This window comes from Panthera uncia, chromosome B1 (genome assembly GCF_023721935.1).
Source record: "Panthera uncia isolate 11264 chromosome B1, Puncia_PCG_1.0, whole genome shotgun sequence".
NCBI classification, from domain to species: domain Eukaryota; kingdom Metazoa; phylum Chordata; class Mammalia; order Carnivora; family Felidae; genus Panthera; species Panthera uncia.
Genome location: NC_064811.1, coordinates 150,556,062 through 150,572,344, shown reverse-complemented (window position 1 = coordinate 150,572,344; position 16,283 = coordinate 150,556,062). Strand labels below are relative to the sequence as shown.

General features: G+C 43.3%; 1 protein-coding gene across 1 annotated transcript in view; it reads left to right on the top strand.

The window, feature by feature from the left end:
• The window catches only part of MSRA (methionine sulfoxide reductase A), a 450,198-nt gene extending 443,254 nt beyond the window's left edge, over positions 1-6,944 (top strand). The window contains exon 6 of the mRNA XM_049631400.1: positions 6,388-6,944. Within this exon, the coding sequence (XP_049487357.1) occupies positions 6,388-6,552 (165 nt within the window). The 3' untranslated portion in view covers positions 6,553-6,944. The remainder of the gene's footprint in view (positions 1-6,387) is intronic.
• Positions 6,945-16,283: the final 9,339 nt, after the last annotated feature.

Sequence of the window (16,283 nt, the reverse complement as noted above, 5' to 3'; positions counted from 1 at the left end):
GTGATTCAATAAGTTTATACATTATGCTGTGCTGATCACAAATGAATCTACCATCTATTACTATACAATGCATCATGATTTCATTCACTGTATTCCTTAACTGTACCTTTTATTCCTGTGACTTCCTCATTCCGTAGCTGGAAGCCTGTATCTCTCACACCCCTTCACCTATTTTTCCCTGACTCCCCATCCTCCTCCTCTCTGGCAATCATCAATTTGTTCCATGTTTATAGGTCTCATTCTGCTTTCTGTTTATTCATTTGTTTTTCTTAGATTCCACATATGAATGAAATCATATGATATTTCTCTTTCTATGACTTATTTCACTTAGCATAATATCTTCCAGGTCCATCAATGTTGTTACAAATGGCATGATCTCATCATTTTTTATGGCTGCATAATACTCCACTGTATATATGTACATGTGTGTGTACCACATCTTCCTTACCCATTCATCTATTGATGGACACTTTTAGGTTGCTTCCATATTTTTATTGTTGTAAATAATGCTGCAATAAATATAGGGATGCGTATATCTTTTCAATTTAGTGTTTCATTTTCTTTGAATTATTGGATCATATAGTATTTATACTTTTAATTTTTTGAGGAACTTCCATACTGTTTTCCACAGTGGCTACACCAGTTTGCATTCCCACCAATAGTGCACAAGGGTTCCTCGTCAACATTTGTTATTTCTTGTCTTTTTTATTTTAGCCATTCTGACAAATATAAGGAGACATCTCATTGGTTCTGATTTGAATTTCCTAATGATTAGTGATGTTGAGCATCTTCTCATGTGTCTGTTGGCCATCTGGATGTCTTCTCTGGAGAAATGTCTTCTTGTCTTCTGCCTATTTTTAATTTGATTATTTAGGAGGGTTTTGGTGAGTTACATAAGTTCTTTATATATTTTGGATATTAACCCCTTATGAAACTGGGCCACTTTCTAACACCATGCACAAAAATAAACCCAAAATGGATGAAAGACCTAAATGTGAGATCTGAAACCATAGTGAAGTTTTGAGCCAACCTGGCAGTTACTTTGACCAGGCAAGTCCTTGATTACCTGCACTCATTCCCCATACCACAGGGTGGCTCTGTAGAGCCTGAAGGAAGACCGCAGTCTTCTGGGGTGGCATCAGCCTGGGGCTGGAGGCAGGGCCCCCTAGCCTGGGGGCCCCTCAGGGATTCAACCTGTCAGGATTTCTATGCTTCAGGCTAGAGCATTTGCTGCACTTACTTTCAACTCTTTATCTGCCCCATGATTTTCCTATGGACAACCCACTTTCATGAGTACAGACTCCTTTTTGGAAGCTACCAGAAAACTTTGCAGGTGATGTGATTCATCATTTCTATAATCAGGAATGCTACATCATCAGCATGGGCCCCCCTTATAGACCGTGGAAGAGACCACAGAGGTTGTGGATTATGTGCTGCCCCAATTTAGCTCTCCTGACACTCCCGTCCCTTCCACAGTAGCAGGCAAGAGAGCCGCAGTGATGCTTGGATTGAGATAGCCCTCTATCTGTCCTAATTCACTGAGGAAAAGTAAGTTACACAGAAACATTGATACAGGGGCATCTGTAGTTAGTTGGTTAAGTGTCTGACTCTTGGTTTCAGCTCAGGTCATGGTCTCATGGTTCGTGAGTTCAAGTCCTGTTTTGGGCTCTGTGTTCACAGTACAGAGCCTGTTTGGGACTCTCTGTCTCCTTCTCTCTGTCCCTCCCCTGCTCTCTGTCTCAAAAATAAGTAAATAAATGTTATTTTAAAAAATAAACATTGATACATTAGCCATTATTCATAACAAATTACTTAATGACACCCCCACTACTGAATAGACCACCTGATTTAGGAAAAGACTGAGGTTCACCCCACCAGCACCTACACTGCTTGCACATGGCCCAAATGACCAGTGAACTTTGGAGGCTAGAAGGATCATCTGTAACCTGGTCTTCATCTTTCACTTCCTCCTGCTCCTCCAAACCCCCCACCATCACCCCACTCACCCCCTCCCCAGAAGAGCTAACAGGCTTTTTCAAGAGCTATCAGAGATGCTGAGGTCATCCTTCTATGCAAGATGATTGGTCCCCCCTGTATGGACATGGCCACTGAAACAGTCTAAAGAATAATCCTACTTATGGAATTGGCCAAGGGTCTTTGACAAGGAAAGTGAGAGCCTAAGCACCCTGCTCCCCAAACTCCCTGAGGTCCCCAAGGATGTGCTTTGGCTTGAAGCAGCAGCAGGGACCCAAGTGGAAGCCCCTAAGGTGAAGTGAATCCCCAAGACTCATTAATCACTGAGATGAGGTCGAGAAATGAAAGTCCATACCCTCAAGGAGCACATGGATCTGTATGTGTATTGTCAGAAGGGAATGGAAGTGGCTTAGAGAAACAAAGGACAATTAGAATGCAATGTCATAAGTACCAAAAAGGATAGCCCTTTTGTGGGAGCCTAGACGTTGGAGTAACTCCTGCCTTATAGATTCAGGAAAGGTTTTATAGAGGTGGGGGCATTTGATCTCCATGCTGAGAGACGGGTAGCAGCTCACCTGATCTGGAAGACAAGAAAGAGCATTCCAAGGAGGTTGTGTGCAAGGGAATGGAATGTTCAGGAAATGTATAAAGTTCTATATGACCCACAAAAAGAGTTTTCAGAGAGGAAGGAAAAGGAAAGAGTTAGGAAAGGACCAGGGACGTGAGGCCTAGGATGTGGAGTGAAACCCAGCACGGAAGGGCCATTGGGTTCTCCTAAGGGTTTGGGGAGGCTTCACTTCATGGTTTAAGGAGGTGCCATTACCAGCATGTGCTCTTCTGGTTTCTGGGGACAATAATCAATCCCAGTCCTGAGTCCTGTTCTCTTTAACCCTGTAGCTCAAATAGTACAGTGGAAGGGCTGGAACAAAAGAGTGATGAGGGTTGGCACAGCTGACTGGCCCCAACCAGGTCTGAAACAAACGGGCCCCGGAATCCCCAGCACTGCCTCCAGCTCTGTGTGTCCGGCAAAACCTCTCCAGGAGACGGGCCTGGGAGGGCTGAGGACAGTGACCTGCTCCTGAAGCCATGTGTGTGAGAAAGCAGAGGCAGGGGACGTGGGGGAGGAGGAAAAGCAGATACTAGTTAGGATTTCTGTTTTCCTCTTCCCTTTTCTTTTACATACAGTTTCTTTCTCATGTGTTTGTCCTCCCTCCCCAGTTTTAGAGCGAGGGTTGAGGACAGCCACAGCCCTGTGCTCAGGGACGGCCTCAGCCTCGAGGCTGGCCACCCCAGCGTGGATGGGACGATGTTGACCCCAGGCCCAGTGATGCCAGTATGCATCTCCCAGCCCAACGAGAACTGACCAGAACGTCCCAGCTTGTGCAGGAGGACAGCAAGTGCAGGAGGACAGCTTGGAGCTGTCTTCTATGGGTTTTCCTCACTGTTTATTTTAGTTTCTTCCTCTCAAATAAAAGTGAAGTGTCTGCCATCTTGTGGCAGAGGCCTGGTACTGCTGCCTAGGCCCCTACAGTCACCTTCCCACTGCTCCCCCAGAAGGGATGCTGGCCCTCTGGGGTGGTCCGTGGGCAGGGGTCGGTGGGAGCTGGTGTGGAGAGGAGGAGGGAGCCTGGGCAGTAGTGCTCACTGGCACAGTCCTCTCCGCCTTGGTAAATAGGCTTCTGGAGACAGTGGCTGTGGGCTCTGGGGCTCGGAGGACAGCCTTTTATGAAAGAGAAATAGGGTGAGTAGTGTGGGAGGAGGTCACCTTCAGAGAGGACAGGGCCTGGAGGGGGATGAGGCGAGTGAGTGGAGACCCTGGGAGACCTGGGGGCTGGGTCCTAGCCCTGAGGGAAGGGGGCAGAGGAGCTCAACAGCAGGCAAGCTCCTGTGCAGGGTGGCCACAGCCAGGAAAGTCAAAATATGTGGTCACATCAGCATATGAAAGACTCATGTCAGGACTCATGCGTTAGCTCAGGTGAGAACCAGAGGGGAGCGTCTCTTGTGAGTGGATGAGCTCTCTGAGAGCAATCATGTGTGCACATGATTTCTGGGCTCCTGACCAGTGAGGGTGTCAACTCCACTTATAAATCTGGAGCCCTTTTATTTGGTATTTGAATCCAGCTACAAGAGACAGAGATCATGTGAAACCAGTCCTAGAAGCTCTGTGCCTCTCAAGTTGCACCAGGAAGGTCAAGTCATGACCTTACATCCTGTCCTTTCCACAAGTTCTCGAGTACTGCCTAAAGCAGCCAGGATACTCCACAGGCCTCTTGCTTACCGTCTTCCCCAGAACAGTCCACAACCACAGCCACCCCATGTCCTGAAGTGGGCACTTACCTCACAGGCAAATACTAGCAGTAATTTTAGCAAATGTCCAGTACATACCCCCCTGGGCACTGACCCATTTCCTATTGACAGTGATGTCATTTCTAACTCTAACTCTAACCAGGACAGTTAACCATTCCAGATTGTCATTCTCACTGAGGCTTTGGTTCCTGGAACCAATTGCTGTGTTAGCTGGAGTTCGGTCACAGAAACAGAGTGTTCAAGGTATTTCAAGCAGGAAGGTGGATTTTAAGCATCAAAGGGGTTTTGATGCTTCCAGACTCATTAGAAAGGCTGTTTGAGTGAGGATTGGGGAAAAGCACCACTGCATTTCAGGATACCAAGAAGTTACAGAAATTGCTGGGGATCACTGCTAATGACTTTGCCTGAAGCATGACTGTCAGTGATTGTCAGGAAGAGCTGGTGGAGTCTCCAGTCTGATCTTTGGAGACATTCACGGCTGCACCTTCCAAATAATGGCTTCTCCTAAGCCTGCCAAATTTCACGTGTGCTTCTCTCATTGGTGGACTCTAAACTGGCGTGCTGTTGGCAATAGAATCTGGGAAGTGTATTTTCCAAGCTTCCAGCCTGTGCGGTATTAGGGCGAGCTGAGACTGTCAGGGATCAAGACACGATATCTGACACGCACTTTTAAATACGGATGATAATAATAGTACTTCCTTCATATGGCTGTTGTGAGGCTAAAATTAACACTGTGAAGTCTTTGCACAGAGTGTGGCATATGGTAAGCCCTCGATAATTGCTCGTTTACAAAAAATTGTCAAAACTGAAGTAGGAATGGCTCCTTGTTCTCATTTCTAACCCCTGTAAGGAAACTGGCTGTTTCCAAGCTGTGGGGTCCAACCCGCCCGCCTTGGCAAGGATCCTGTTCCTTACCATCCTGGGCCCGTTTGGCATCAGATCCTCAGTCTGCCTCATTCTGGCTCAGAAGGCTGGATGGAGATGCAGGAGGAAGGGGAAAGTTCTTAGGGAAATAGTGCAGCAGTGAATTGTGCTGGATTAATACTGGATTCCCCCTGCTCTGCAGAGGGAAGGACTTCATTTCAAATGGACCAACAGTCCATTTGACCAGAGACTGGTCACTTCCCTCCTGGAAACACGAGTCGGGGCTGTGCCTTGCACTTCTGTACCAAATGGAGTTCGCAAACCCAGGGGTCGAGTCTCTGTAATGTTGTGCCCAAATGCTCCAAGCAGCCTGTAACAAGAAAGAATCAGGGCACAGCTGAAATCCAAAAGGGAAAGGAAACAGGCTAAGATCCATGGGGAACAATGTCTATTTCTTAATCTGTCTCCTGCCCCAAATAGCTCTGCTCTCCTCCCCCACTTGTGTTTATGTGTCTGTTTCTTTCCCTGGCAGCAGATGCCACCAGGCCTTCAAGTAGGTCACAGAGGGCGAGGATGAGCTGACACAGGCCCTCAGGCCACGTCCTCCCTTGACCTCACTCCCTGGTTCCTGGGTCTGGAGACCCACATGAGCCCATGCTCTCCAAGGCATCCTGGCAGGGTCTGTGCTCCCTAGAACCCAGCAAGTCAAGGTTCCTCTGTCCAGCCTGTGAGTGGGCAGGGGGCCTGTTCAGAACTGGCAGCAGAGGGGACAGCACTGAGTTGGGCTGTAGCCCTCCCCGCCTCATCCTGCCCCTGCCCTTTCATCCCCTCCAACCGCAGCCCTGCTTTACCGCCCTCAGGGATGCCCATTCTTCCCAGGGCAGCCAGAGAGCCCTATGTCCCTGCTGTTTACCCTGAGAAGCACTGGGGTCCCTTTCACATAGACCCACAGGTTCCAAACCAGGGCTCCTAGCATGTACCAGGGGCAGCAGTGGTGGGATGGGTAGAGTGCACAAATTAGAGTCAGGAAACCAGATTTCAAACCCCAGTCACCTGAGGCACAGGCTAGTGAGAGCGTGCCCAGAATAACCCAGCTGGGAAGCCACAGGTCCCAGGCCTGCAAGGACCCACTGCACACCCCAAAGCCACATGTGCCTGCCTCCCTCACAGCCCAGCCTCCCATCCCTCCTTGGGACCCTCTCTGCCCAGCATCCGGTCCTCATGGTGCCTTTCTTTCTACAGGTTCTTTCAGAGCATGGCTATGGCCCGATCACGACCGACATCCGGGAGGGACAAACTTTCTACTATGCGGAGGATTACCACCAGCAGTACCTGAGCAAGAACCCTGACGGGTACTGCGGCCTGGGGGGCACTGGCGTGTCCTGTCCACTGGGTATTAAAAAGTAATTTCTCCCCATGTGGTCAGCACTTGAGGTCACAGCAAAAATGCTTTCAACAAATTGGGCAATTCTTTTGTGGTTCAGGTTAGCGGCTTTTCAAAATACACAGAGCACAAAGGCATTCATAAAAATCTGGTTTAATGAGGTGTAATTTACATGAAGTGCAATGAATGGCAAGTTGAGAACATGCAGTTTATCTTCTGATAAATTATGGTGGGACTAGAACTGTGACCTATTGGGGTCTGAATGAGGATAATGAGTATGCTGTGTTTCCCCTGCTTGGGCCAGGATGCCTGCCACAGAAGCTGGGGAAGGAAGCTGGGAGATTGTCGGACAGAATGAGGCACATCGGACACCCTTTATCTGTGCCCTTTCCCACCTTACCTGCCCTCTGCCCTCCAGTGCCTTAACATCTGCAAACATTTATAGCCTCAATGAATCATTCACTGCAATACTTTGCTCTTCTGATCCTGTATGTGTAAGGGGCTTTCTCTCCTTTTCTGCCCTCCCATGGCAGAGAAAAGATGTGAGTTGGCTTGATGAATTCAAACACTTTGCTTACAGCTATGAGAAATGCTTGTTCTAATAAAAGTTTACAATCCAATACAAAATGCCTCATGTCTCATCTCTCTTTTACTTTTAGGTAGGATATTTCTAAGTATTGTAAGACAAAACCCTCAAAATTCCTTTCCCCTAAATGGAGAATATGATTGAAATTTTCAGGAACCATGTACACTTCTGGCTCCTTTCAACTTCAGTGATAATAGCTGTTTTCCACACGCCTGTTCTGTTACAGCCATCACAACAGGTACTATTCTAATTAGACATGTGCAATTCTTGCCCTTAAGAGTCTTTATACCCAAGACAAAGGGTGGGGGACCTAAGCAATGTCATCACATGAACAAATCAGATAATCACAGGTCCTGACAAATGATATGAAGATGATAAACAGGATAAGCTGTATCTAGGGGCTGTGAAGTTACACACAGAGGGGTTTTGGTTACATTGGTCAGGGAAGGCCTCTGTGGGGTGGAGAGACAAGTTAACTGATGCAAAGAAGAAATATAAACACAAGGGAGGAGGGCAGAGCTTTGGGGCAGGAGACAGATTAAGAAATACATTGTTCCCCATGGGTTTAGCATATTTATTTTCCCTCTTGGATTTCCTCTGTGCCCTAAGCCATTGTGGAAAAATTAAAAATAGAAATTTCATGTGATCTGATAATTCCACTCCTGGGTATTTACCCATACCCAAAGAAAATGAGAACACTAGCTCAAAAAAGATATATATACCCCTGTGTTTATCACAGCATTATTTATAATGGCCAAGATACAGAAGCAATCTAAGCATCCATCAATAGATGAATGAATAAGGAGAATGTGATTGATGCCTACACACACGCACACACACACACACCTACATACACATTGGAATATTATGCGGCCATAAAAATGATGAGAGCTTATCATTTGCAACACATGGACAGACCTAGAAGGTATTAGGCTAAGTTAAATAAGTATTATGCTAAGATAAATACAAATACCTGATGATTTCACTCATATGTGGAATATAAAAAAAACTAATAAAGAAACAAAAAGCAGAAACAGACCTATAAATACAGAGAACACAATGGCAGTTGCCAGAGGGGGAGGGGATACAGGGATGACCAAAATGGGTGAAAGGGAGTGAGAGGCTTCCATTTATGGAAAGAATAAATCATGGGGATGAAAGGTACAGGCATAGGCAATGCAGTCAATGGTATTGTAATAGTGTTGTATGGTGACAGATGGTGGCTACATTTGTGGTGAGCATTGCATAATGTATAGAGATGTGGAATCACTGTGTTTTACCCTTGAAACTAATGTAACATTGTGTGTCAACTATACTTCAATTAAAAAATTATTATTGGGGTGCCTGGGTGGATCAGTCAGTGAAGCATCAGGCTCTGTGCTGACAGCACGGAGCCTGCTTGGGACCCTCTCTCTTCCTCTCTCTTGGCCTCTCCCCCCACATGCTCTCTCTCTCAAAATAAATAAATAAACTTAAAAAATTGTTATTAAAAAGAAAAATACATAAGTGGAGTAGATATGCCTAATCAGTCTCAACATCCCCATTTTGGTTGCCTGAGGGAAAACCTTTCCAAACAGAAGGGCCAGAAGGTGTAAATTCCTTCCTCCCAAGGGAGGAATTTGTAGTGTTTGAGAAATGGACAGGCCTGTAGAGCTGGGATAGTGTGAACGAGAAAGAGTATTGAAGAGAGGTATCTGAGAGGTAGGAAGAGCCAGATCATGCAGAACCTTCGAAGGACATGTTAATGGGACTTGTTTGTTCATTCTATTTAATAATTGATGGTCATTGGAGAATTTTTAAGTTTCTCTTTTTTTTGTCTAGGCCGAGCAGCTAGAGGAAAGGTGCTGTTATTTGCTTGTGAAGGAGTAGACAGAGGAGACATAAGTGAATCAATCCATTTTGGCCACTCAAAATTTGAAGTTCGTTATCCTCATGGAAATATGAGGGAGGGTAGTTTGCTGTGCAGTTTTGGAACCAGGAGGGATCCAAGGAAGAGAAATTTAAGAATCACCAGTGTATGGATGACATTTGAGGCATGAAGCTAATTTAGATCATCTGGGAAAGGAATGTAGAGGAAGAGAAGAGGTCAGAGGATTAAATGCTGGGGTGTCCTGACATATGGAAAGATGGTAAAGAAGGAGCAAAGGAATTTGAAAAGTGACATTTGAAGGAGGCACATAAAGGAGGTGTGTCCTTGCAGTGGAAACTAGGCACAGACATATGCCCCAAGAACTGAATAATGATCTGAATGACGCAAAAGTGAAATGCAAATGATACATCATGAGTCGGGGTTAAACTCAGACCAAATTTTTTCTACATTCATATCAGACCATAATGAAAAATGACAAGCAAGGAAACCAGGTCCTTTTGAGGAAGGATCTTGCAGCATTTCAGGAGGTATATGCTTTGAATTTTGCCCTAAACCTTCCCCAGAGGAACATGGGTGCCTTTTACCAAAGTGACTCTTTATTCAAGAAGTGGAAATAACCCAGGCTCTCCTTGGAGTTATTACTTCCTGGCTATAAACTGACGTTTTGGGAGACCTGCCACCATGGTCCTGAGAAGGGTGGGATTTATAAAGACTGATGGAGTGTTATTCTAAGTCTATCTCACAGTGTGTCTAGCAAGTGTGAATAACAAGCTTGAAGTTCTTTCCTCACTCCCAGTATGCCTAGTGTGTATTAACTATGTTTATATTAACTATGTTAATTATGGAACATTAACTATGTTCCTAGCTTCTGTAAACTGAGATGCTTTAACATCTCCCTGCATGCATATGTTAGACATGCCTTGTCTGGACAACACTATAATATGCTTGAGCCACCTTGCCTTGGCTTCCTGCCTCCTTTGTCACTCTGCTTCTCTCTGGGAGGAGTCTTCCTCCTAGAGGTACTTTTCCACATATAAACTGACCAAGCCAGAGTTCACACCCCATTCACTGACTTTATCAGGCTCTCACACTGAAGACCACTGTCTACCTGCCCTAATCAGGGTCACCAGGTACCAGACAACTAGGGACAGCTCCTGTGCCCCAGAGCTAGCTAAAATTATTAAAATGAGCTAACCCTAAGTCGGCTTACCCTGCTTCACCCATTCCTTCCCTTGGGAACCACAATAAAGACTCTAGTCCACATTTCCCCCCTCTCCCTCTGCCTCTGCCTCCTGATAGACCCTGATGCTTATCCTGGTAGCCTCCCTATGGCATTTTAGTTCCCTGATTCATGGAATAAAGATCCCCAGACTTATCCACTCCCAGTAAAGAAAAAATATCTGTGAGGGAATTTAAAATAGTAGTGGCACCAGTAGCAAAGTTAAATGATTCAGAGGTTGAGATTAGTGCACATCCCATTTTGTTCCCGTTTGGCAGATATTAAAGCTAAATAGGTCTTGGAAAATTAATGTAGATTATTATACACTTAATGATGTGGTACAGCAGATATATCATACTTACCAGAACACGTTAATGTAGCCACTGGCATCTAATATGTAGGTATTTGCCCAACAAAAACTTCTTCTCTATCTCTACAAGTAAGGATCATCAGAAGCAGTTTGCCTTCACATAGTAGGGTCATCACTGTATCTTTGCTGTCCTGTCTCAAGGCCATGCCAATTCTACTTGATGTCATGTTTAGTCCAAAGAAGCCTTGATCATTTTGACATCTCACAGAACATCAACTGATTCACTGCACTGTTGACATTAGATGAATTGGATTTGGCAAGCAGGAAGGAACAAACAGCCTAGACAGTGAGAGATTTTACCCCAAAAAGTTCAAGGACTGCCACATTGGTTAAGTTTCTAAGTATCTGGTGATTTGGAGCATGAGAGACAAGTTACTATATTTTGGACTACCCATCATGAAAAAAGAGACAAAATATTTTGTGGACCTCTTTGGGTTTGGGAAACAACAGATAACCACATTTGGGGGATTTGAACTATGTACTGGATAACTCACCAGGTTTGAGATGGACCCAGAACAAGAAAAGACTCTTCAGAAGATCCAATCTGAGCTACCAGTCACCTTTCCAACAGCAGTCCTTAATGTATTGAACATATCTGTGGCAAACAGGGATGTTGGATAGAAATTCTGGCAAACCCTAGTAGGAGAATCACAGTGAAGACTCTAGGGCATGAAGAATATAGCTGTGTCCAATGTGTGTGCATTGAAAAGTAACTCCTGACTTGCTACTAGGCCCAGGTAGAGAAGTAAGCAATTCAAGTTATCTATCTATCAAACTCTAAGTACTCTCTGATTATCTGAATCACAAAATTGAATGTGCACAGCAGTAATTTATTGTTAAGTGGAAATTGTATATATGAGATTGGGCTCCGGAGCAGATTTAGAAAGCATGAATAAACTGCAAGATGGGTGGCTCAGAATCACATGATGCTTACTTTAATTTATTCATTACCTTACCTTTAATCCACACCTTTGACCTCATAGGCTGTTTCCTCTGACTAGGAAGGAGAAAATCGTGTGTCTTGTTTATAGATCGATTTTACTGTAGGCTGGCTGTAGCCAGAAGCAGTTGCTGCATTGCAACATCACTTGCTTTGCCCTGGACGATACAAGTGAGAAAATTCTCCCAGGCGCAGAAATTTGAGCAGTGCATTTGTTCGTCTACTTCATATGGAAGGAGAGATAGCCGGAGATACATATCTATATTGATTCATGAGCAGTGGCTAATGGAAAGAAAATAGGAAAGAAGAAAATTGAAAGATAGATGACAGTGAGTTCTAGAGGAAAATGATATGGATAAATCTCTTAGATTGGGCACAAATATGAATGGGACTAAATGCCTGTGAGAAACCACTTTGGAGTCAGTCCTGTGAATCCCCAACCACATGGCTGCTTGCTTAACAACCTCACAAACAAAATGGCCACAAGGTAGAAATGGAAGCTCTGCATGAATTCAGAAACATAGACTCACTAAGTCTGATCTGGTTCCCCACCTAGTACTGAGTAGCCAAAGGAGAATACCCCAGTATGGTCCTAATCATCTGTGGTAGCGTACATGTGTGGAAGGGAGGAAGGGGCCAACCAATCACCTGGTGGCATGTTAATTATTTTGCACACTTTGTATTGGAGGAGATTATGATTTGTGATCATAGGGTGGGCACATATTCCATATGTTCGTTTGTATTACTATTCATAGAGCTCCTTTAACCACTCCCTATGTGGAGTTACAGGATGTCTTATCCATAGTTATGGTATAATGCTCCACAGCAACTCCTCCAATCAGAGGACATATTTTGTAGTGAAAGAAGTGTGGAATGAGTTTCTTCTCATAGAATTCACTGATATTGCCACATTTCCCATCACTCAGAAGCAGATGACTTGACACAATTATGGAATGGCCTGCTGAAGCCTTGGTTACTACATCAGCTGGGTGGCAACCTTCCATAAAGTTGAGATGTTGTCTTTTGGATGTGTTGTATGACTTAGATCTGCATCCAGTATTTGGTACTGTCTCCCCTTGAGCCAGAATGTATAGGTCCCGGCACCAAGACATGGAAGGGGGAGTAATTGGTCTCATCATAGCACTAAATAATCTGGAGAAATTTTTGATTCATATCCTCAAGACTTTTGACTCAGTAGATTTAAAGTTCTAGTGCTCTAGGGGTCAATGCTTCCATTAGAGAATGTTCATGATTCCCTTTGAATACGGAGTAGAAAATCTCCTCTGGACATTTTTGTCTCCTCTTGTTGATGAACCAATAGATGTATAAGGAAGTTTCTGTATTAATCAAGATGGAGGATCTCAACTTTCAAGGGGAAACAGTGAGAGTATGGATTATATGTGGATGCCTGGACCCAAGAGGAGTAGGTTTGGATCACCCAGCAGGCAGAGAACTTTGCCCATCTGATTTGCTGGCATAGAGAAAGGAGATCATGAAATGGGTGGTACAAGAAAGAAATTGTGTTATCAACTTAGTTCTCATGTTATGTTTTAGTGCATTAATTGTCCTCTTTCCCTTCCATTTACCCCACTACCTTATATGAAGAAATTATGTATGACATATGATAAATGTGTTAATGGGATTTTGTGTGTAGAGAACATGAATTCTTTACCCAGACAAAAGATGAGGGTGGGTGTGGATGTTGAAAGACAAAAGGCAGTGTTATAGATCGCATGTTTGTGTCTCCCCCAAATTTATAAGCTGAAACCCTAACCCTCAATGGGATGGAATTAGGAGGTGGAACCTTTGGGAGGTAATTAGGTTTAGATTAAGTCATGAAGGTGGAGCCCTAATGTTGTGATTAGTGCCCTTATAAGGAGAGAAAGAGAAAGGGGCTCACTCTCTTGGCTACGTGAGGATGTGGCAAGAAGGTGGCTGTCTACAAGCCTGGAAATGGGCCCTCGCCAGACACCAGATCTATTGGCACTTTGACCCTAGACATCTCAGCCTCTAGAATTGTGAGAAATAAATGTTTATTGTTTAATCTGACTGGTCTACAGTATTTTTGTTAAGGCAGCTATAAGTATGTGACTAAGACAGCTTGTACTGAATAGTTTTTATATTCAGATCCAGATAACCCTTCTCCATCTTTCTCTGTGTCCTGAGAGTCCTGAATGGGATGTAACAAACAAAAGACTTCCTTGCTTTCTTGCTTTAATTTAGGTCTGGCCCACAGAGGCACTTGTAGGAGATTGAGGGTGGGAGATGATTAAGGTCAAGACATTTGTTTTCCCAGCAGGTCCCCACAGGTTGGCTGTGAATGGGTGATAATTGCTCCATGCTGTTGTTGATTATGGCCCACAACACTATCTATTTAGAGTTCTCCTAAACCCTGTTTACTTTGTAAATATTCCTTATATGAGCCTCTTAATTATCCAGATTGAGTGTGCTATTTATTTCCTGGTAAGACCTTCAAGATACAAATGGGGAAAGTAAACTTTCTTCTACAATTAATTCCAAAAATTCATATAAAAAGACATTTCTATTCTAAGGTTCATGCTAATTAAGTAAAAATATTTTTAACTACTATGGTTTTGCATGTAAAATCACAGCATTTTAGAATGGGAAAGAGTCTTATAGATTATTTAAATGGCTGCTTGTTTTATAGGTGAGAAACCAGAGGACACCAGAGGCAACTTTTTCACTATTAGAAAGTGCCACAAATCCATTTACATATCAGAAAGAAATCTTCCCCCTGATGTTGAGATCACTGGCTCTGGTTCTTCCCTCTGGGGCTACCAGGGAAGTTTGACCCTCTTCCTCAGGAGATAGATACTTGAGGATATTTGAAGACAAAATAAACTCTCCTCAAATGATCTTTTCTAGGCTAAATAACTTTCTATATCCCTTCTAAAACCTTAATTTATACCTGTTGACTACCACTACTAGATTTCCCAGGTTCACCAATGAATGTCATTTGTTTAAGATTTCACTCCAACATGGTACCCACCAACCACATGTAGCCATTTAAAGTTAATTAAAATTAAATATAATTAAAAATCTAGTTCCTCAGTTGCACTATCTACATTTCAAGTACTCAATAGCCACAAGCATCTAAGTGGCCACCATATTGGATGGTGCAGATTTAGAACATTTCCATTACCACAGAAAAGTTCTATGGATAGCACTAATCCAAGGAAAGAGTTTGATGGGACTTGCAGGTCCTTCAGTCCTTATCATGTCCTTTTGTTAATAGAGCTAAGTCATTATGTTGGCCCAAAGGATCAATGAAAGGTTCATATGAACTACCTTTAAGCCAGGGATTCCATTCATATTCTTATACTCTCACTTTATTATTATCTTCTTAACCTTAGTTATCAGAATTTACATTCATTTGTTGTTGATTTTTGTTCTGTTTATTTTAGCCCTGCACTTCAGTTTGTTAAAATAATTTAATTTAGACTCTGACATCTGGAATATTGTTTCCCTTTCCCAGTTTTGTCATGCATGGGCTTCATTAGCATGTCCTCAGTGTCTTCTTGAAAGTCATTATGCAAAATACTAAACTGGGCAGTTCACTTAGAAAGACATGTCCTTTGTTTAAGGTCTTAGAGCATGTATTATAATTGGCGTGCCTTTTCACTCTACTGCCACTCCTGACCCTCACTCTCCCCAGCCTCTAGCAGAAATTATTGGTGGATTTCATGCTTTCTCCTGCTGAGCCCAGATGCACCTTCAGAATTCTTCTCCACAAAGGACTTTGGGCAGCCACAGCCAACTATCAGACTTGGTTTTCCAGGTGAAATCTATAGCTTTCTTTCCAGACCTATACCTTTTGACAAATGCTGTGGATATAATGCCTCAACTAGTTGTAAGTTTACCTATGAGAACAATCATACAAACAACATACCATTATTTTACCCACAACCTGATGATCAGAGAATGGGGCAGATGTTTTGCTGAAATACAGAAATACCACTAAAGCTGAAGGAGAGATCAACTACAGCCTGAGAGATCCAAGTGAAAATGCTATATATGCCTCTTATAGGTTGAATGACCTTGAGAAGAATCACATGATCTCTCTGAGACTCAGTTTCTTGGAGTGTAAAGTGGTGATGACAATACCTACATTGTTGGTTTTTTGGGAAGATCGAATATTTATATACACATAAAGGTCATTCCCTAGAAATTTTGTCAGCTATTCAAACAAACTAATATTGTTTGGATAAGGTCACTGATTATTCTGGGGCCAGGCTGGATTCACAAAAGTAAATGAGATTAAAACCCTCATCAAATAATCTCCTCTTCATAAGAAGATTTAAAAATAATATCTGCAATCCAGGGAGCACTTACTATGTTTCAGGATCTGTACCCAGTGTATATATAATACATAACATATATATTATACATACCATATGAAAATATATCATATATATACTGTATTATATTATATATTCTTGTTTATATACATATTATATAATTTGTTATTTGGTGGGACTTAAAAATGTTTTTAATGTTTATTTCTGAGAGAGAGCGAGAGAGAGAGAGAGAGAGAGAGAGCAGGGGAGGGGCAGAGAGAGAGGAAGACACAGAATCTAAAGCAGGCTCCAAGCTGTCAGCACAGAACCCAATGTGGGGCTCAAATTCACAAACTGTGAAATCACGACCTGAGCCGAAGTTGGATGCTTAAGCTTAACAGACTGAGCCACCCAGGCACCCCTTGATGAACTTTTAAAATATCATTTACTCTTATGAATCCACCCTGCCTC